At 39.3% G+C, this 24,221-nt stretch overlaps 1 protein-coding gene across 1 annotated transcript; it reads right to left on the minus strand.

Annotated features, from left to right (window-relative positions):
- Positions 1-16,695: 16,695 nt before the first annotated feature.
- On the minus strand, positions 16,696-17,278 carry LOC131163402 (pathogenesis-related leaf protein 4-like). The gene has a single exon (XM_058119995.1). The coding sequence runs from the start codon at positions 17,276-17,278 to the stop codon at positions 16,787-16,789; it is 492 nt and encodes a 163-aa protein (XP_057975978.1). The 3' UTR covers positions 16,696-16,786.
- Positions 17,279-24,221: the final 6,943 nt, after the last annotated feature.

The following is a 24,221-nucleotide window of genomic DNA, read 5'->3' on the forward strand; positions in this document are numbered from 1 at the left end:
CTCGATCCATCGCAACACGTCGTAGGGAGTTTGCTGCGGTTCGTGGCATTTGTTACACATATGGCCTACAAGGAAGATGTCTTGATGACATATTAGCGACATCATTGTGAAAAATTAGTGATTATAATAAAAACACATCACCTGATAGCGCGGGTCGCAGAAATGGCGACACACCATGTCCCAATCTTGTTGGGATATCTTATCGTATGGTTGCGCTTCTGCTTCATCTCCCATCACTCGAAAATGGGAGCGCATTTTCAAGCGACAGCTCTTAAATTTATTACACAATTGGACGTCAACCGACCTCCTCACATGGTCATCCTCGAGGATGTCCATATCAAACTCCTCCTACATATATAAGTAATACAATTACAATGTTAGATAGTTATTAATTGGCTAGTATATTAAAAGTGAAAAAATATTTAAATTAAAAACAGCTATAGAGCGTTAGGGAACTTACCAAAATGTGCATGTAAAGGACCATGCGCTGCTCCTGAGTAACCTAGGGCCAGTTGAATGCGGTGACTAGAGCATACTGTCGGCATATAATGTCGAGCTCCCTCGTCCACGCGGTGCACCAATCGTTTAGCGGGGTGGTGTATCCTAAAGGAATGTTGATCTGAATCCGTTATTTAGTCCTATCCAGATGCTTCTTCAGTGACATGTTCTTTGCTGCACCACGGCCTGACCTGACTGTGGACGTAGATGCTGAAAGTAGAGTTAATTTAAAAACAACATTATAATCATACACGTGAATAACTATCATTAACAATTGACATGTAAATAAATTAATCGTATCCATACCAGCACTGCTCATGAGGGTCGGCAACTCACCCTGCATGTCAATCGCATAAGTGGTATCCATGTCTGCCCAAGGTGCCGATGGCTCAGACAATGGTGCTGCTGCATCAGGGCCGACGGGGTCCGCTGGTCCGAAGGATGTCGGTTCATCCTCATGCGATGTACTCGTGTGTTTGAAAGGATTTCTCCAACGTCGGCCTCCTGGTGTCATATCTACAAATTAATAGACAAGTAAATATAAGAAGTATGAATTTTTAAGTTATTTACACATGTCAGATACATGGTGACAAAAATAAACAAGTACATATATGAAGTATGAATATTAGATGCATGCAGCATACATCTATTTTTAAGTTATTTACACATGTCAGATACATAGTGGCAAAAATAACATGCTTACCCCCCTATACATCCTCAATATCCGTATCATCCTCACTTTCTAAAGTGTCTTCATCTTCGTTACAGTACTCAACCCTTGTTTCATCTTCCCCATCAGTTTCCTCATCGTCGAAGAAGTGAACGTCTACAGAAGGTTCAATTGTAATGTTAGCAGCTCCTATGTGTTCTACCCTGGCACCATCCCTATGCAATGGTATAGGATCAGCGCCTTCTTCGACAACATCTGTTTCAGATTGAGCGCTGCGTGGACAGAAGGCTCATCTTCTTGGAATGCTGTCTCACTGGCACTCATCTCACTATCTGCCACTTCTACAATTGCGTACAAACTTCGGGGAGGAATCTTTTGGACCACATGCCATTCACCCATCAATTTGGTGTCTTTAAGGTAAAACATTTGTTCTGCTTGCGTTGCAAGCACGAAAGGGTCATTTTGATACCAGGTCTTGCTAAAATTGACACTGGTGAAGTAGGCATCGGTGTTTATCCTAGTCTTTTTGTTGCCGATGTCCCACCAGGTACACTTGAACAGGTGGACGACTATGTTTGCTCCATAGCTAAGCTCTATAATGTCATCCAACACACCAAAGTAGTCAATATCTTCATCTCCTTTTGTGCCTAGCACCGCAACCCCACAATTTTGGGTTCTTCTATGCAGATCGAGGGACTTTGTATGAAATCATAACCCATTAACAATGCAACCACTGTAGTGGTTAACTCGTTGATTGGGGCCACATGCCAACGCGTACAAATCTTTACTTGCCGTTGGTTCCTTATTGTAAAACATGACTTTCATCTATTAAATAAACAGGAGTTTAGAAGAATACCATCAATAGTGAAAACATACATTGCTTCTAACTGAAGCAGTTTTTGCTACTTACACGACTCCCAAACCAATTGATAAATTTCTTCTTATCTCTTTCGTCAACAATCCGTTCATTTTAGGTCAAGAGTTCAGCTTTATGTTCGTTATATGCAACAGTAGTACATCTTAATGTTAAGTAAGTATATAATTATGCATATGTAAATTCAATGCAAAGTAAGGAGTTTGGAACCACGTACTCGATATATGAAACAGTTTCATCACAATTGTTAAGGACGTAAAAATGAGCCTTTTCTAGGTTGTCCATATCAATGAAATCATAAACTCGTGCACCGAGAGGCCGAACATTTTCTCGAAATATAGAGCTCCTGGGTTCTTCATTTTTGGCATTAATGGCATGAACGTCTGCATTTCGCTCATCACGAATGAACATTGTGTCAATATCATGTAGATACATTGAGCAAAATGCAAGACATTCACTGTCAATGTACACCTCAATGATTGAACCTTCCGGTCGTGCCTTATTGCTCACGTACCCCTTCAAAGTGGACAAGAATTTATGCATTTTACGTAGCATTATAGACTTGTAGACACAATAAAGAAAAAAAAAAATCAACAAGGAAATCACGTGACCATTATACAAGGACTTTATACTTTACCTCTCAATAGGATACATCCAACGATATTGAACTGGTCCTCCAATTATGACCTTTCTTGGTAAATGGACAGCTAGGTGGATCATCACATCGAAGAATGCTAACGAAAAATTTTTCTCCAGCTTGCATAGTATGATCACGATGTCATCCTCTAACTATTCAAGTACGTTTACGCTCAATTTTTTTTAGCACAATTGCCGGAAAAAGAATCCCAGCTCAATTAGCACCAAGCAAACATCTTCAATCAAGTGTCCACGAATGAAAACGGGTAGAACCCGCTGTAGAAGGACATGACAATCATGAATTTTCATTCCTAGAATCTTCCCTTCCTTTGTGTTTATGCATCGAGCTATGTTCGATGCATATCCATAGGGGAACTTCACTGATTTCAACCATTCGAAGAATTTATTCTTCTCATCCTTCAAAAAGGTGTAACAAGCTGATGGCATGAGAATTTTGTTCCCATCACGAAACAGGTGCAGCTTAGGTCATATTCCCATGTCTTCCATATCTCGGTGAGCATTTGTAATGTCCTTTGTCTTTCCATTTATATCAAGCAATGTACCAATGACATTCTCACAAATGTTCTTTTCGATGTGCATGACATCCAAGTTGTGGCGTAGTAGAAGATCTTTCCAGTATGGCAACTCGAAGAAGATGCTTCTCTTTGTCCAATTCAACTCCCACTCAGCACGTTTTCTTTTTCTACTAGTCGGTGGTTTCCCAAATTTCACATCTCCGATCAACCTTAGCTGGTTTAATATCTCTTCCCCACTTAGTCGCTTTGGCGGCGACCTTCGTTCAGGTTTTCCATTGAAGCTTCTGACACCACGAGTCCTCCAAAGATGTCCAGTTCGTAGAAAATAGTGATGACACATAAAGCATAACTTGCGGCCATGCTTCAAGGATAAGGACCCAACATTCTTATTACATACTGGGTATGCTAAGTAACCTTTTGTGCTCCAACCTGACAGGTTGCCGTATGCGGAAAAATCATTATTTGTCCACAAGACTGCAGCATGCATCCAAAATGTTGTCCCGATTTTCACATCAAATGTCTCCACTCCTTTTTCCCATAATTCTTTCAACTCGTCAATTAACGGACGCAGGTAAACATCAATATCATTACCAGGTGCCCTCGGTCCGAGAATTAGCAGAGACATATAAATGAAAGGTTCTTTCATACATCGCCATGACTACATATTATATGACATCATCATAATTGGCCACATGCTATATGGGTTGGTCACGTTATGAAAAGGATTGAACCCATCTGAAGCAAGGCCAAGTCTGATGTTGCAAGGATCACTAGTAAACCACGGATGCATTTTATCAAATTCGGCCCAAGCTTCGGAGTCTGCTGGATGGCTAAGGATGTTTCTATCTTGAAGACATTTTTCTTGATGCCATCTCATATCTATAGTAGTCTTTTTGCACATATACAATCGTTGCAGCCGCGGGATTAATGGACAATATTGCAAAACTTTTTTAGGGATCTTTTTACCCTTCTTCTTATTAGTCGTATACCTCGGTTCACCACATTCTGGGCACTCGTTCACATTTTCATGTTCACCATAAAAGAGTGCACAATCATACCTACACACATGTATTAGAGTGTAACCAAGACCCAATTCACGCATGTATGTCTTCGCCTCATAAAAATACTTGGGAAGTGTTTCACCCTCCAGTAGTACTACCTTAATGAGGCTTAAATGCATGTTGAATGCGCTCTGAGATAACCCATGCATTGTCCTTACATGAAGCAACTTTATCAGAAATTCTAATTTTGAGAAATTTTTACAGTTTGCATATAGGAGCACTTGTGCATCCCTTATGAGATTAGCAAATGGTTTGCCGAGTCGATTCAATATACTAGGATCGCAAGGTATGGTACCCACTAAAGTAGTTTAATCACCAGTACGCGACACACTGACATCACCCGTGTCCACTACAATCCCCCTTTGCAATTCACCTAACATTTCGATTAACCCTGCCGAACGTGTATCACCACTTACTATATTTGCCCCCTCATCTTTATCGTCATCATTATCGCTCTGAACTACGTAATCTTCACCGTGGAACACCTATCTTGTGTACCTTTTCTCCATTCCAAAGTCTAACAAATGTGAATGGACCAGATCAATGCGTTTGAATGTTATGTTTTGACATTTCTTGCAAGGACACCTTATTCTACTGGCTCTGTTTGCCTAAGGATGCGCGAACTCTATGAAATCATGCACCCCTTTCATGTATTCTGGAAAAAACCTACCCCGAGCATTCATCCAACTCTTATCCATGTTCATTAATTATCCTATAATATGTTCAAGTAAATGGTGTTCATTATATTCTCATAATGTTTATCATGCATGCATCGTGAATCCTATAATCAACCATCATACTCTAAAGGGTACGAATCCTATCCCATTCAGGAATGTTGCATTTACATTGTGATCAATCGCTCAAATTCCTTTGTCATAGTCGTTATAAATTTTGGCAACATCTCCCCATGGCTATCCAAGTACACGAGATGGGGGAAGTGAAAATTTTGCTAGTTTTCCATCACTAACAAATTGTCACGACATCCCACTATGCACTTAGAGAACATAACTAGAGACATGCTCGAAATATATAATGACAATTGACAAAGTGTGAACGATGACAACAATGTAAATACAACTTCCTGAACTGTTCACATTGGACAATCCAAGAATGGTTGAAATACAAACATTGCTAATCATAAGTGAAATAAATAATTAACATGTTCAAGTGATTATTAGTATGACTAACAATCAATTGAAATATAACAATTGATTTGTCTCACACGTACGCTTAGGAATGAATGTATAGTAACCGTTCTTGGATGGGTCTAAGCTTCAATGAATACATGAAGTTGAAAAAAAAAAAAAAAACATGCAACGGGCTACGATTTCAGGCTTTGGTTTTGAGGAATATAAGACTTATCTGTGTATTGCATGTACGCATTTGTTTTTTAATAATATGTATAAGGACGATCAATTTTATCCAATACAATGGATGACTTAAAATGACATTTTTTTCAAAGTGGTGTAAACTCTTTTTTCTCAAAGTGGTAAAATAGACTTAATTTGATAGACTTAATTTATGAGCTATTTTAGATGATAGAAAAATGAGAGAGCATTGTCAAAGCTTAGGTGAATAATTATACCAATTTATTGTTAGAATTTTAATGGTTAGAATTAACTATGTTAGAATTGGTGTATTCTCAAGAAGGGGGGTGAATTGGAGTTTAAAACTTTTTCTCCTAGGTTGATTTATCTAACAACAGTATATACACAACCTAGGGTCAGTCCAAGCAATTTCCAAATGCTTAGTTAAATATAATATGAAAAATAGGTCATACGCATCATTCACCCATAACATACATGTGCGGTAAAAATAGAATGCAGAAATATAAACAAACACACGATATGTTATCGAGGTTCGGCCAACTGTGCCTACGTCTCCGCCTCTAACTCGCAAGCCCAAGGATTCCACTAATAGCTCACTTAAGGGTGGAGAAATACCGATTACAACCAGGTCAAATTAACACAGGGCAAACCTAAACCTTAACTAGGTCAATTAGTAAGGCTGACCTCAACCTACACGTCTTACCAGGAGACGCACCTACCTTTCCTAACCGTTTCTAAACCAATCCAAGACTATTCCAGGGCTAGTCTCCCTCTTCAGGCCTGTGCCTAGAAATACAAAAAATGTGTATATAGTCAAATGGTACAATGATTGTGCTTTCGTGTAAAGCAGATATGTACCCAAATATATGCAATAACATACCCCATAATATGATTCAATATGTAAGCTCAGTGTGCTCTAGATAGTTCAACTCTCAAAGGTATTTTCTATCAGTGTAATAAGTACGTGAGAGTGTCAAACAAGCAATCTTTGTTACACAATATATTCAGCCGATAAGCTCACACAAAGATGTCAAGTTTCAAGTATTTCAAACAGCGAGATGTCTCAAGCATTAAGTATCAAATGAAGTATATGCTTGGTTTGCAAAAGATGTGTAATCTTTGTATTTAGAAAGTAATATATGAGTAAGTGAATATTGGAACAAAGATCACAATCACACAACTGAATATCTCTTCAAATATTTTTCAAGATAAAGCACAATAGATATTTGAAAGTATTTTGAAAATATTTTGCAACCAAAAACAAATACAATCTACTCAAGATATTGCAACAAAGGTGCAAGCTTAGAAGATCTATCAAAGTCTTCTTAGGATAGAATTATCAACAAAGTCCCCTAAGAATCCTTAGGTTTGGCTCTCAAGAAAATCGTGTCAATCAAATAGAACAAGGAGAGCAAACCTTTCCAAAACAAACACTCAATCAACTTACAGATGATGTGGGCACTAATAGAGGGTAAGCATGAGTGAATGAGACTAAAAAATGAGTAGTATAGGCTTTTGGATTTTCAGAGAATTCTCTCCTAATCAAAGTAGCTAATCCATACTAATTTTCACAAATGATCTTATATATATAGACATGGGAGAAAATATGACCGTTAGGGACCTTTTGGGTATTATTAGAAAAGTTTAATGATATTTCAAATATTTTAACCCTATTTAAAAAATGTTTAACTATGGTTAAAATCAGGGCAACCCGAGAGCTTCGGTTGATCAGAAATGTTTCAGTCAACCAGAAATGTTTCGGTCGACCAGGTCTCAAATGATTCAGTCGACCAAGGGGATTTTGAACTAAGGTTCGGTCGACCAGGAGAAGGCGATTTTTAAAATCTCTGAGGTTCGGTCGACCAGGCCATTTTGAACTGCCTAGTTCGGTCGACCAAACCATTGGGATTTCTTCCGAGAACCCTCAGTTGACCAGGTAGTTAGAATACAAAAAAGGCTCAGTCAACCAGATGATCAAAATGTTGACCCAAGGAGGTTTCGGTCAACCAGGGCCTTGGTCAACTGTTGACCCAAGCCTAGTTCGGTTGACCAGGCCAAAATGAACTAAGTTGGCCGGTCAACCAAAAGTGCACCAAGTGTGCATTTCGGTCCCGTCTTGAAACATACAAACCCTATTCAAGTGCCTAACAAACATATGTGCAAAATGTGTGTGTCCTAAGGTCTTTCTAAGGTCATTTCTCATTTACGGTTTGTTTGGGCTTACGAAATAAATCATACATATGATGTGTGTAAGCTTATAACAAACTAGAGCCTTACTTACTATTACAGACCAATTTTCACAAATGAGTTATATTACAATTAAGATCGATAATCGATCTTCAAACTTTACTTGCTTTGTGCCCATCTTGATATTAACAATCTATGTTCCTACACAAACCTCAAACACCCTTAGACGCAATGAGTATTTGTCATAATCAAAATTAGGCATGACCTATAAGGTCAACAAACTCTTTGTTCAATTGTGGAAAATATTTTTCATTTTTAATTGTTCAAATGATTGCAAAATATCATTTTCTTTTCAAGTTTTTCAATATTCGTATATAAAAGTTCGAAGAGAAGAAGAAAAGATTTTGTTTTGGTGGCGTACAAATTTGAAAAATGCTCATATAAAATAATTTGTCCATAGGTTAACTTTTTAGTAACCTATTAAAGTCTTGAGAGAGCATTTGACAATGAAAAAGAGTACAAATTAATATTCAAAAGTTTAAGATGTTGAAGGGTAGAAGTTAGAGCTTCAAATATTTGTTTCTGACCATGAAGGCCAACCATCTTTACATTATGGTTCAAAGTTAAAGTTTCAAGGCTTCCATGTCAAATCTTTAGGCATAACTGTATAGAGAATCCTAGTGTTATTGCTTCACATCCATCAAATCAACCACAAATTTTATGACCTCACTACTACGAAACACATTATAAATAATTAAGATAATTGGTCAAAGCCAATAGGTCAAGTGATGAACTCTCACATGCACACACAAGCATCCACACACACACACACACACACACACATACAAGTATTAATGGTGCAAATCATCATGTAAATATGAATATGGTAACTTATTATTCAACCAAAATACACTTATTGTATGTTTTCAAATGCCTTGAATTTAGAATTGTATTAAATTTGAATAAAATGTAGTATAAAATTGTATTCAAATTTGTCCAAATCCACCCAAATCTAAATCCAACATCTAAAATTCTTACTCCCATGCAAGTATTAATAGTGCAAATCATTGTGTAAATATGAATATGGTAACTTATTATTCAACCAAAATACACTTATTGTATGTTTTCAAATGCAATGAATTTGTAGTTGTATTGAATTTAAATAAAAAATAGTATAAAATTGTATTGAAATTGATCCAAATCCACCCAAATCAAAATCAAGGATCTAAAATCCTTACTCCCAAACACTACTTTAATTTTGTCATAAAGGAAACACAATTTTTTATAAGTAAATTTATTTTTTAACTTTTATTCACTCCACATCAAGCCTAGTGGAAACAAGTATGAATAGTGCAAATTATCATATAAATTTCATTTTATAAGAAACACATTTCTTTTTGGATATAATATTTACCATACCATACTGCCACACACATGTATGAATAGTGCAAATTATCATATAAATATGAAAATAGGATAAATGAGAGTTCAATTAAATTAGTTTCCCCATCCTTTGAGACTTCCCTCGACAAAGTGATAGTTTTCCCAACTTGCAAATTCATTTAGAACTAATTTTAGGGCTATTGTAAAGATACCTTTTGAATTTGGGATAGGATATTAAATGCCCGACTTCCTAAATTTTGATATATTGTCGAATTGTCATCAAGTGATGGGTGTATAATTCTAAAATAATCAATATGCTCAAATAAGCTTGCAAGATTTGAACCCCAAACAATACACATTGATTCCCATATCAATATGCAAAACACCTAGAGGAGCTGCTTTTCCACCAAGAGGAGCTAGCACGAACAATGCTAGCCACACTAAAGAACAACTTTTTCAATCTAAATGAAACCCTCTCAAGCCTCAATAAATATATCTAATCAACCACAATACAAATGAATTCATCACCATGTGGCAAGCCAAGGTTTTGAACTCTACCTACACAAAACTATGTAAAATTATAACCACCTATTGGTCGCAAATTTCCTCACTAGCTAGCTTTGCAGCAATGGAGGCATACATTCACAACTCCATCCCTAACACTGCTCATGTCATGTACAATAGTTCCTTGATTGATGTCATCTATAGTTGGTCAGCTCTAGGTTAGTATTCAGAAGGATGGAATTGAGGATTTGGAGTTGGATGTGTGACTTAAAGTAAACTCAACACAATATTACACAACATTTTCTTCAAATCCACAAAAATTCAAATATAATTTGCAAAATCTACTCCCAAACACAGGGTTAAAGCATGAGCCATTATTAATCAGTAAAGATACAAGGTTAATAGTGTCATACTAGCACTACCCTAACACATTGTATATTGAACTCACACTAGTGTTCGATACCCGAACTTTAGTTAAGTTCATCGGGGAGTCTTTTAATAATATCCCTAATTGTTTATAAATTGCATCGAAATGACATTCCTGCATACAATCTTGATTAAAAAAACACAGGCATCAAGGCAATGTAACCCACACACATGACAAATGTAGGTGGCGAATGAATTAACAGTGGCCAAAAATAAAATAAAACCTTAAAAAATGGTTTCTGCACCTAAATTTGTTGGATTTCACGCTATAAATACCAAGTGCTAGTTTGTAACCCTTAGTGCTGATAAGAAATCACCAACCAGTTCTACCCCATTGGACACAAATCACTGAACAAAATAGTACCTAATAATAGAAGACAAACACATCCATGCAATGTAAGAAAAGAACCATTCAAGCAATACAACAGCAACCATCAAAATCGAACATAAATAATGCATCAAATCAATTCAACAAATTACGACCTAATTCTTTCCATTCTAATTATTGATTCAATCCCCATTGAGTAAAGTCAGCTAAACAGTTGGAAATCATGGGGCATGCCCAAACTTTGTATTCAATCAACACAAACAAATATTATTCTTGTATTTGAACAATTAATCAACCAAAAATAAGTAATACCAACAAATTAAATCAATAGCAGCGTTTGATCTCAATAGAAGTTTAAATCATTCAAGTCATTCACAAATCAATTTTTATCACATTCCCAAATCATATTTAAATACTCACAGTAGATAAAAATAAGAAATATATGCTTGAAAGTAAAAAGATAAAGGGAAAGAAGAACCTCGAGATTTTTTACAAGTTTCGACAACGTGCCTACATCCTTGCGACAGCCATGGTGACTCACAGGTGGTGGCTTGTGGGTGAGAGCAGAGGGAGACTGGGAGAGAGGATCGCCAGAGCAGCAAGGGTGGCTTGCGGCTGAGAGCAAAGGGAGACTAGGAGAGAGGATCACTGGAGTAGGAGGGGTGGCTTGCGTCCGAGAGCAGAGGGGAGACTGGGAGAGAGGGTCACCAGAGTAGGAGGGGTGGCTTACGGCCGAGAGCAGGCCAGGGGAGACTAGGAGAGAGGATTGCCAGAGCAGGAGGGGTGGCTGGCTGCTGAGAGCAGGGGGAGACTGGGAGAGAGGATCTGCTGGAGCAAGAGGGGTGGCTTGCGGCCGAGAGCTGGTGGAGACTGGGAGAGAGGATCGCCAGAGCAGGATGAGGCTAGGGAAGAGGAGGAGCTGGAGCAATGACTTGCAGCCGATCGAGAGTAGGGGGAGATTGGGAGAGAGGATCGCAGGAGTAGGAGGGAAAGAGGAGGAGCTAGTGTGGTGGCTTGCAGTGGAGAGTAGCGGCTGATTAACTGGGAGCTAGAGACGTTCGCGGGATGCAGGCGGAGGGGAAGGGGAAGAAGCCAGCTGAAGAAGGAGGGAAAATATCCCGCGGAAACCAATAAGGGTTTTTGGGCATTAGTGACGGTTTCAAAACCATCACTACTACTATCCGTTTAATTTTTTATACATTACAAAGCATTAGTGACGGTCCAAATTCGTCACTAATAATGCAATTCGTCACTAATAAGACAACAATTGTAACGACTTTATAAATTCATCACTAATATTTTGAACTTAAATTTTTTTATATTTTTTTAAAAAGGAATTATTAGTGACGAATTTATACATTCGTCACTATTAGTCTTCTATTAGTGACGAATATACAACATCGTCACTAATACTCTGAATTAAAATTTTTTTATTTGTTTTGAAAAAAGGAATTATTAGTGACGGTTCTTAAATCCGTCACTAATATATACCTTAACCAAATTTATTTTATATTTTTTAAATAAAAACTAGCAGTGACATTTTCAAAACCATCACTAATATCCTCTTATTAGTGGCGAATGTCTCAATCCGTCACTAATACCCTTTATTTAATTTTTTTTATATTTTTTTAAATAAAATAACTAGTAATGACGGTTTCAAAACCGTCACTAATACACCATTATTAGTGACGGATATCCCAATCCGTCACTAATACCATTAACTAAATGTTTTTAATATATTCATAACTATTAGTAGTGACGGTTTGTTAATCGTCACTAATAAGTAGCTTTTAGTGACAAATTTAATCCGTCCCTAATACCCCAAAATCGGCGCTAATATTTTCCCGAAAAAAAATTTTCGCGCGAAAATTGTTTAACACATTGTTTTTAATGATAAAAGTATTAGCGACGGTTCTTAAAAATCGTTGCTAATACAATACTATTAGTGATGGTTTTATAACTGTCATTAATGCTTTCGTCACTAAAAACCTATTTTTTTGTAGTGATCAATGAAAAAGAAAAAGAAGAATTTGAAAAGGACTATAAATTATTTGGAGAACAAGAATCACAAAAGATTAGGAGACTATTGATATTATATATTAATCAAGTGAAATATGGAGAGATGGCATTCAATTTTAGCTTTTGAGATAAATACGAAATTATAAATTTTAAGAACATATAATAGAAGGTGGAATTGACATTATGTTTTTTGTCACAACTAACATGATTTTGGCTTCAGTCCTTTAGGAATAGTTTAATTTAATATACTATTACTACAAAATAAAAATAAAATAAAAAGAAAAAGAGAATGCAGTATCATTTTGGGGGGGAAAAGAATATATATTAATTTGGATCTGGAATTCCTGGTAAATACCAGTGCATGCAGTCATCGTGTTTCTTTCCACCAGCAGCAGAAGGGTGGGCATCTGCTCTGAATTCACTAATATGGGTAATGTCCAGAACATGGAAACCAGACCCCGGGAGTGCCTTGTGCAGGTGCTGGTTCGCCAGGCGTGCCTCCACATTTGTCCCATTATTTTTCAAAGAGAATAACTCCTCCATCTGAGAGATACGATACACCAGCAGAAACAATGATCGCTCAGTCGCGCAATACGGCAAGGGTTTTATAGCGAAATTAAACATGTTGCAGAAGGCAAGTTTCATATAGAAGCAAGTGAGTCATGGCTCCATGATTCGTCTCCTAGCCTCATTGGGAGAAGCCAAGGTTCGACTCTCATTTGGGAAGTTTGTGTGCTTGTAGTGTTGTGCTTATTTAGCCATCAAAAAAAGCATGTAAAAGGATCGAGCTCAAGATTAAATATGTAACCTCCACCACCGTAATCAATGAAATTGAACTTCACAATAACACATTTGTCACTCACCTGCTCAGGCGACAAAGGCTCCAAACATTTACATGAACCGCCTTGGTCCCATCAACCCTGGTTGTGCTCTTTTTTCCACATACGATACCAATTTTGGGTTGCAAAGAACCAATCCAAAAATCACTAAACCGGCTATTGGAACTTCTGGTGGTTTAAATTGGGCGATTTAACTTAACGGTAGCATCAGTACTTACCGGTAGGGCCACATGGCGGCTTCTACGCATGCTACATGTCGGCGGCTGGACGCGGGTCAGAAGGTGGATCGGGTCGTGCTCGCGGGCTGGAGCCCGGTTGCTGGACGCATCGTATCTCACCATCCGAGTGAGGAAGACAAGTGCGGGGCATGTGGAGTGCGTGAATCTAGCGATCGAAATCCTCGTCAGCATGTGCGGTGCGTGGGAAGGACACTAACTTCGCTGGAGGTGCATATGAGCGCATGTGAAGTGTCCCAGAGTTCGTTTGAGACGTGGTTTTCACCGTTGGAATCATATCAATGCGAATTTCACAATGGTAGGCTCAATTTTGGATTTTGAGCAACTTCAAATCTGGAAGAAAATTGGATTTCTCCTCTATTCGACTCTATTTGGCGAATTTCAGCGTACCTGGACTCTCTGATACCACTGATGGGTGGAGGGGATACTCAGTTACTGGTTGTGACTGAAATTCAGTGAGAATCAATTGTAAAAACAATGTAATTCAATATGAAAATAAATACAAGAGGACTTCAAAAAAAACAACTCTCTCTCACTAGTTATTCACTCTCTAAACACCATATACTACATTGCATGCACACACATCTATTTATAACTGATTCTAAAACAAAATATTCAACGATTGTGGCTGGTTGGTGAGGTTGGTGGCCACCGATCAACAGAAGCAGCTGGTCGGCAACCTTCATCAAATATTGTTGCCATCCTCAAGTTTACTCTTTAATATTGCCCAATCCGTCGATGGTTTGGAGTAGAAAGAAACACCTCATAGTTACTGCCTAAAACTGTCAACGGTTTACCCTCCATGGTTGCACCCCACATCTCTCTTTTGGTCCCTCGCTTCATGGTATTTTTCTCGATACATTCATTCCTCTCAGAATCTGAGCCACATCCCTAACAATACTTTATTTTTTGCAAAGATATGAATAGTGATATCAAATGGCCACATATCACCCTTCATTGTTTTGAAGCTTCATCAAGCCTTAAAATAAATTTAGCAAAAAGCAAAGTTTTCCACATAGTTGTAGGGTAAAATTTGGAGGAAATAGTTGACTTATTAAATTACAAAGTTGAACAGTTGCCTACTATTTATCTTGGCCTCCCTCTCGAGGCAAAAGTTAGAACAAAAGTGATCTAAGACCCTATAATTGAAAAGTTTAACAAAAAATTGGCCTCGTGGAAAGTCAATTATCTCTCTTTTGGTGGCAAATTGACTTTGATTAATTAGGAGAATTCTAACAAATGTGCCAATATATTACCTCACCTTGCCCACTCCACTGTACATTCTAACTAAATTGGAAGGTACGTAACGTAATTTTTTTGCGGAGAGGGAATTCAATGGTGTTCAAATATCCTTTGGTTAAATGGATAACAACTGAGAATGGAGGATTGTGGATAAAATACGCACTTACCTTCAACAACGTTCTTTTAAGCAAATGGTTATGGAAGTTGAGCCAAGATAAAACTACTTATGGGGGAGGGTGGTCAGCAACAAATATAAACTTCCATTGGATTCATGGGAGCCCAAACTTGATACCTATGCACATGGGTCTAGGTACTGGAAAGGTATCCTAGTGACAACCAATGCCTTCTAGGAAGTAACCAAAATAAAAATTGGCATGGGGACTCATACTAAATTATGGACGGACAAGTGGGGGACACATTAACCATTAAGCAAACCCTTTGTTGTTCAAGATTACTATAGCCAAAAATGGATATGTTGCTGACATCTTTAATTTGGTCTCAGGGAATCAATTCTAGGACATCTCTTTAGCCAAAATCCCAGAGGAATGGAACAGGTAACTTTGCCTGATTTCTCAATTTTATCTACTCAATAAAAATTCCAAATATAGGGGAAAATTCTTGCATTTGGCTCATGTCAACCAACAACTTATTCTATGCCAAGTCAATCTACATGTTCTTGTTGGAAAATAAATTCGACGAGCAGCATCCAAACCCAATACACCGCTTAATTTGGAACAAGTTTGTACCAACAAAAGTTTCCTCCTTTATTTGGTATTGCTCCTGAAAGAAAATTAGTACTGAGGATAATATATAAGCCAAAGGGTGGAGGATGGCCACAATGTGTATCCTATGCAAAGAAGATGGAGAATCAATTGATCATCTGCTCATAGATTGTAAATTTAGTACCTTCATATGGTCAGGTGCTTTGAAATTGCTAGGATTGCAGTGGGTGATGTCGTGTTCACTACAAGATTTGCACCACTTTTGGAAATGTTCTTGTCTCATAGGAAACCTCAAAGCCCTCAAACTCTCCATTCCAGTAGCCATTATGTTGGGGATTTGGAAAGAAAGGGATGCTAGAACATTTCAAGATAAATCTCTTGCAGCATAGTTGTTATTACAAAAAATTTTGCAGGATATTTTCTTTTGGTCAAGGTCCTACTCTTTGTTCCAAAACCTTCCTTGGGAAGAAATTTTTAAATTACTTTCGATTCTAGGTTTGTGAAGTTGTAATCGTCCTTATATGTTACAATCTGGTCTACAAGCAACTAGCTTATTTTCCAAGGTGCTTCTGTTTTTCTTTGATAATCTTTATCTATATATATATATATATCTTTCAAGAGTATTAAGCAAGGAAACAACCACAACAGAACTAGCATCTTCATTTAGGAAGAGGGGTGGTTTTAGATTGTAGTACTTTGAAATAAATATATTTAGGAAGAGGAGGGAAACAAAAAGAAAATAAGATAATGGGAGGACTTGCGGTAGTAAGTGGGAGTTAAAAAAGGAAGAGAGAAATCCAAGGAATAGTTGGAAGAGGTGGTGGAACTAATTTCACACCAAAAAAAAAAAAACCTTTTTTTTAACAAATTTAGATATACTTTTCTACTATAGTTATGTTGTTCCTTAGCCAAATGATTAACTCTATTTCATATGGATGCTACGATTCTTGTCCATACATTCAATGAGCTCTTACTATAGATGGAAATTGACAAGAATCCTATTAAAGAAACAAATTAACAAAAAAAAAAAAAAAAGCAAAGCATTATTCTAATCCAAATCTTCTTTTCTCTCTCTAAACCTCAATAAGAGGGGGCGGGAAAATCACATGCGCACACGCACAAACACATTTTCATTTTGAAGCGATGATTGGAACCACTTACATTCCATTTTGAACTGATGCATGTATATATCGATACTACCCCTCATCTCGCTGATGCTGTGGTCCGAACGCACCCCATGATTTACTCATATATTAATTAATAGGGTCTTTCTCCCTCGTAGGATATCATATATTAATTAATAGGGTCTTTCTCCCCCGTAGTTCCCTGGAGGATAGTAGTTGCAAGTGACGAAGGCCCATCCGTTGGCGCACGTAGCTCTAGCGCACCCTAGTCCGACAGAGTCGCCCCAAACGACCTGAGTGTAGTGCAGGCACTCTCCTCCCTGGCAGGAGTTGGAGTCGTGGTCATAGTTAGGCTTTTCCGACAGCCAGAGATCCACCGCTTCTTTGCCGCTAAAAGCCCCGTAGCCTTCGGCGATGTTCTCTCCGTAAGGCCCTCCCGAGTGTTCCAGCGTGCAGTCGCCTGCCCTCTGGCTCGCGTAATTCTGAGCGTACGCCGCCACCGTCTGGTTCCACTGCAGCGGCACCACGCCAACCTGCTTCCGGGCGGCGTTGTGAGCGGCCAGGTAGTCTCCGATGGAGTTTTGGGCGAGGGAGCATCCGGCGGCGGCGGAGAGAACGACGACGGCCAGCAGGAGTGGGCCGCTGCCGGTAATGGTGTGGCCCATTTCGGTTGTTATTGTGTAAGTAATGTTGAAAAGGAAAATTAAAATTTGATGCGTAGGTGTGAGTGCTTAGAGAGAAGTGGGGGAGGGTGGGAGTATTTATAGAGAAGTGAGAAGAGAAGAAGAAGTTAATTAGTCGTCCTTGAAATGAAATTAGGGGTTTAAGATTCACGTGCACGCCAAATATGGCATGGTGTCACGGACCCCCAAAATGGGACTTAAGCAAGGGCCGTGTGGCACTCGTTGAGAGCTCTCCCTCGACAAGTCAGCCAACTCTCACACGTTCAAACCTGCAAGCACGAGCACCAGGTGAGTCTCAATACTCAAGGAAAACAAGAAACAATAGGATTTCACATTAGCAATATATTCTTATACACCGAATAAGACTATAACAATCAGAGACATCATAATCCAAGGCAACAGAACACCACAATGAAAAGAACTACTTGTATTATTCATCTACAAGAGAATCACCATACAAGCGATAACACAGATATTCATATATTCATTCCAAATCCCTGAAGAATACAATTATAGTAGTATCTCACTCCCCCATTTTCCCCATTACATTGTCACACCCTAACATCCTCCCCCACTCAATTTATCGACGTCCTCGTCGATGTGTTGTAGACGGCCTTCTCACTCTTCTGATGTCGATGTAGATGTCGTTGACTACGAATTTCTGAAATCTTCAATCTTCTGTATGGCATGCTGAAGGTTGTCTGCTGTTTCCCAACTATTCTCTTCTTCCCCCAATCCTAACCACTGAACCAGAAATTGTTGTTGTTGACGACCTTCTAGATTGACGACTCTGTCTGCAATGATCTCCTGGACTTCTTTGGTGACAGGATGCCTTCTGGAAATTGTTGATCTCCTTAATTTTTGTCGGTGCAGATCTGCTTCATCTGTGTGGAATGGCTTTAAATTGCTTACATGAAACACGGGATGAACTGGACGTCTATGGCTTTTCATCCACTCGGGTTGCTCAAGCCGATAAGATGCATGTCCCACCTTTTCGATTACTCTGATTGGACCTTCGTAACGACGTAACAGCCTTTTATCCTTGCCACGAAGAAAGCGAAATGTCTCCGGTGGCACTTTTACAAGAACCAGATCTCCAGATTCAAATTGTTGTGGTCGTCTCCCTTTGTCAGCCCATTTCTTCATGCTCTTGGATGCTTTTTCTAACTGAGCTCGGGTGACTTCGATGTTTTGCAACCAATTTTTCGTGAATTGGTAGGCTTTTGGGCAATTTCCTTTGTATGGACCATCCAGAGTGTGTGGAAGAGTCGGTTGTTGACCTGTCACAATCTCAAAAGGGCTTTTATTAGTTGCAGAAGATTTCATAGAGTTAAAACAGAATTGTGCCGTGTCAAGTAAAGTAACCCAATTCTTCTGATTGGAGTGAACAAAATGTCGCAAGTATTCTTCCAGCATCCCATTAAAACGTTCAGTTTGACCATCTGTCTGTGGGTGATAGCTCGTGGAAAGATTAAGGTTTGAACCCATCAAGCGAAAGAGTTCACCCCAAAATCCCCCCGTGAATCTAACATCCCTATCACTAATTAAGCTTTCTGGAACACCCCAATATTTCACCACATGCTTGAAGAATAACTGAGCTGTCTTCTCTGCTGAACACGGCTTCGAGACTGGTACGAAAGTTGCATACTTTGAGAACCGGTCAATCACCACCAAAATTGTGTCAAACTCCTCTACTTTTGGCAACGAGGAAATAAAATCCAAAGAGACACTCTCCCATGGCCTAGCAGGAACTAGCAATGGCTCCAATAAACCTGAGGTCTTCTTTCTTTCTACCTTGTCTTGTTGACAGATCAAGCACGTTTTAGTATAACTCATCACATCATCTTGCATATTTGGCCAATAGTACCCCTGTGTAATCAAAGCATGAGTTCTTCGCCATCCCGGATGACCAGCCCACAACGTATCATGGCACTCTTTCAGTAAGGTTTTCCTCAAGTTTCCAGCTTTAGGCACATAGACTCTCCTGCCTTTAGTCATTATCAGTCCATCTTCTATCCAGAATTGTCGTGTTTTCCCTTCGTCTATTAGTTTGCTTAGTGACTGCGCCTGCTGGTCTGTACTTAAATGTTCCTTGATAAGATTCTTCAAAGGTAGCGCCACCCTACTAGTTGATAGATGACTGATGATTTTCAATGCTGCCAATTCAGTTTTTCTACTTAAAGCGTCGGCCACTTCATTCGTCTTTCCCACTTTATATTCAAAAGCAAAATCAAATTCAGCTAGCTTCTCCTGCCAACGGGCTTGTTTTGACGTTAGTCCAGGTTGTGACAAAAAATGAGTAACTGCTACATTATCGGTTTTTACCACAAATTTGGACCCCAAAAGATAGTGCCTCCACACCCGAAGACAATGTACCACTGCAAGAAGCTCCTTTTCTTGTGCTGTATAATTCCGTTCGGCACCCGACAATTTTCTACTTTCAAAAGCAACTGGATGCCCTTCCTGCAAGAGAACTCCCCCTAATGCAAAGTCTGAGGCATCTACTTGCACTTCAAACGGTTTTGTCACAGCAGGAAAGATTAGCACAGGATCTCCTACAATCTTTTCCTTTAATTCAACAAATGCTGATTGGCACTCTTCTGACCACCCCCATGGTACCCCCTTCCTCAATAAATTCGTTAACAATACAACTCTTCTAGAATACCCCTCTATAAACTTTCGGTAGTAGTTGGCTAGACCCAAGAAAGATCGCAGTTCTCTAACGGATGTAGGTGCTCGCCACTCCTTGATAGTTTTTACTTTAGCTGAATCCATCCGAATCTGGCCCTCCTCAATGATATGCCCCAAGAATTTAATACGCTTTTGAGCGAAAGCACACTTCTCCCCTTTTACATATAACTGATTTTCTTTGAGTTTTTGAAAAACCTTTCGAAGATGATCTTTATGTTCTTCTAAGGATGCGCTGAAAACCAGTATGTCATCAAGGTAAACAACCACAAACTGATCAAGGTAGTCTCGAAAAACCTGATTCATTAGAGAACAAAAGGTAGCGGGTGCATTTGTTAGCCCAAAAGGCATGACAAGGAATTCAAATGCTCCATACCGTGTGACACAAGTGGTCTTCGGTTCATCTCCCTCAACAATGCGCACTTGATGATATCCCGACCTCAAGTCCAGTTTCGTGAAATATCTAACTGTACTTAACTGGTCAAAAATATCAGCAATCAGTGGAATAGGATACTTGTTGCGCACGGTCACCTTATTAAGAGCCCGATAATCTATACACAAGCGCAAACTACCATCTTGTTTCTTCTGAAATAACACTGGGGCCCCAAAAGGTGCTTTTGAAGGCCGGATGAACCCTGCTGCAATAAGATCATTCAGTTGCCTTCTAAGTTCAGCTAACTCAGGTGGCGCCATTCGATAAGGGGCACGTGCTGGCGGCTTTACTCCTGGCAAAAGTTCAATTTCGTAGTCAATCTGTCGTCGAGGTGGTAAAACCCTGGGTAGCTGTTCCGGGATCACCTCCTTGAACTCTTCTAAGACTTCCTTAATCTCAAGTGGATATTTCCCTACTTCTGCATCTTCTGAGACTATTGGTAGAACCACGAAAGAAGATTCTCCCCTTTTTACTCCCTTTTTGAATTGGAGGGCTGAGAGCAACTTCCTCTCATCAAAATTGTTGTAGGCTGCGGGGACCGCACAAGGTGCACTTCCCATTATCACAAGACAATCCGCAGCTGGGATCGGCATTGAGCGTGTCACTTTAAGAAAATCCATCCCCAATACCACATCAAAGTCGTCAAGGGGTGCCACAGTGAAATCAACTGTTCCAGACCATGATCCCATTTGGCATGCCACTTTAGGTACCACCCCCACCGTGGTTAATGCTGGAGAATTCACTGCTTTTATCTTGCCCACATCTTTATCTACTTGCAATTCTAACCGTTGAGCTTCAGAATCAGCAATGAAATTATGGGTGGCCCCTGTATCAATCATGGCCCTGATTTTCTTTCCATTCAAAAGTAGATCCACATACATTAGTCCCTTCTCCTGAGACTTATTGTGAATTACTTGACGCTCTAATGCCCCCAAAAATCTCAAGGCTCCCACCATATTTGGTTGTTCTTCTGGAATTGCTGTCGAGGTTTCGGTTTCCCCTCGAAGGGCCTTCATGGCATTCAAAGCCTTACGATCGGGGCACTCCGCCACTCGATGTGGTCCACTGCAAAGAAAACAAGAGATCGGTCGACGCTCTCCACCCCCTGTTCGTCCGCCCCTCCACTCCCTATTCATGGGCGCTCTTTTATCTTTCCAAGAACTATTTGTCTCCTTATCCCTTCCCCCATTTGTGGGCTTATACACTTTGTTGGGACGGGAATCATTAATGGCGGATGTAGGGAAATTTCGCTTCCCAGAAGTATCTGAAAAATCATCCAACCGTTCAGCAGCAGCGAGGGCAGAAGAGAGATCACCAGCACCTTGCCGACGTATTTTATTTCTTGGCCATGTCTTCAAACCCCGAAGAAAATGAATCAGTTTATCCGATTCAGTCATGTCTACAATGTCCAACATCAAGGCTTGGTATTCCCTTACATAACTCCTTAACGAGCCCGTCTGTTGCAATTCCATTACTTTACACTTTGCTATATACTCCACATTTTCTGGATAGAATTGGGCCTTCAATGCCTGTTTCAACCCCTCCCATGTGTTAATGACACATCTATTGTGCTGAATATCATTCCATTTAGTTCTCCACCACAATTTTGCATCCCCAACCAAGTATACCGTTGCCATATTGACGCGGTCCACTTCTAAATCCACTCGAGAGCACGTGAAATAGTGTTCCATATCAAAGAAGAAATTGTCTAGCTCCTTTGCATCTCGTGTACCCCCAAAACTTTTAGGTTCCGGTACCTTCCATCGAGAAGTCTCATTTGGATGTGCAACTGGCCATCGGGCTAACTGTGCCACTGCATTCACTTTCGCAGTGATCTCTTGTAAATCCCTCTGGACTTGGACCACCGCACTTTGGACATTGCCCATCTCCTTCAAATCTCCCTTCAAAGCAGTAATGGACACTTTAACATCTTCTGTAAGGAAATCAAGATTATCCGTTAGCTCCCGTAAGGAGGCCTCAAGCTCTATTGGCTCTCCCCGTTGGGACGAAAAAGATGGCAATATGCCCTCAATATGTTGTAGCCTACTCTCAATGGCTTCCAACTGCTCGATACTCTTCTGGAAGGCCTCAAGCTCTCTTGGCCGTTTCTCCAGGGATTTCACACTTGGAATGAATTTTTCAAGTTCCTCAAGTCTCTCTATGACTTTTGATACCCCATAGAGATTTTCTCTAGGGTTTTCTTCGGCGGCCTCAAGCTCTGTTGGCACGCCTTTCTCTTTTATCAATGTTGCCACCAACCCTTGGAGGTCACCGCACGTTGTCTCCAGGGTTGCGAGTTTTGTCTCAAGCGCCTCAATGCGCTTCACTCTTCCTGACTTATTTCTCCTAATTCCACGCATGGTGCTCGCACACACTGTGCTCTGATACCAACTGTCACGGACCCCCAAAATGGGACTTAAGCAAGGGCCGTGTGGCACTCGTTGAGAGCTCTCCCTCGACAAGTCAGCCAACTCTCACACGTTCAAACCTGCAAGCACGAGCACCAGGTGAGTCTCAATACTCAAGGAAAACAAGAAACAATAGGATTTCACATGAGCAATATATTCTTATACACCGAATAAGACTATAACAAACAGAGACATCATAATCCAAGGCAACAGAACACCACAATGAAAAGAACTACTTGTATTATTCATCTACAAGAGAATCACCATACAAGCGATAACACAGATATTCATATATTCATTCCAAATCCCTGAAGAATACAATTATAGTAGTATCTCACTCCCCCATTTTCCCCATTACATTGTCACACCCTAACACATGGCTTTATCTCAGCCTGCATGAATCCAAATGTACCTCCCATTTTATATGGCATGGATTGAAAAGGGGCAGGAGAAGAAAAATGGGTACCTCCCATTTGTGTGGTTCAAGACCCATATGTCATGGTCAAATTAAATTCAAGAAAGAAAAAAAAAAAAGTGCTTCTTTGTATAAAATTAAAAAAAAAAAAAATCTTGGTTGAATTAAGATGGAAAGTTAGTAGTTTATATGATTTTGACCCTAAATATCATTTACCCCATTTGGGGGGAAAAGAAAAACAAGCATTTTGCTATTTTGCCCCTAGACTTTGGTTATGTTTTGACCAACATCTCTCTCTCTTTGATGGTTTCTTTCTTAAACAAAATCAGTTTACTAACAATCCAACCTTTACTTTAATTTAAATCCTTCAATTTTTTTTTTGAAATATTTAATTACTTAATTGGCTAGAGCACAGATTTTACACATTGAATTTGGAAAATGTGTACATGTGAATAAAATTTACTAGAGAAATTGTTAGCCTTTTTCAAATACCCAAATCTATATACAAAAATATGTTGAAAATTAAACTTGACTGGAGATGGCCGGCAGCCCACCTCTATTGAATTTGGGTTGGAGTCGGCAGCAAACTCGCCAAACCTCACCAACTCCAGCCACCATTGTTGATTATAATCTTCACCTATCGTCCATCCTTTGCTATATATAGATGTGTGTATGTGTAATATAAGATGTGGTGTAGAGAGGGTGAATAACTAGTGAGAAGAGAGAAATTGTATTTTGAGAAGTTTTTTGTATTTTAATTTTTTAGATTGAAATTAATTGAGTGTTTATTGTGCAAATTGAGTGTAATCCTCACTAAGTTTCAGTCAATACCTGTGATTAAGTGAGTCCCCTCCACCTATCATTGGTATCAAAGCTTTAGGTTTGCCGGAATTTGCCAAATAGAGGCGAACAAAGGGAAATTTTGATTTTTTCCCAGATTTGAAGTTACTCTAAATCCAAAATTGAGCATACTATTGTGAA

The sequence above is a fragment of the Malania oleifera genome, chromosome 9 (genome assembly GCF_029873635.1).
Source record: "Malania oleifera isolate guangnan ecotype guangnan chromosome 9, ASM2987363v1, whole genome shotgun sequence".
In the NCBI taxonomy this organism is placed as follows: domain Eukaryota; kingdom Viridiplantae; phylum Streptophyta; class Magnoliopsida; order Santalales; family Ximeniaceae; genus Malania; species Malania oleifera.

What these genes read in the sequence shown, in the direction of transcription:
- LOC131163402 (XM_058119995.1), bottom strand. Translation starts at nt 17,278, where the DNA reads ATGGGCCACACCATTACCGGCAGCGGCCCACTCCTGCTGGCCGTCGTC.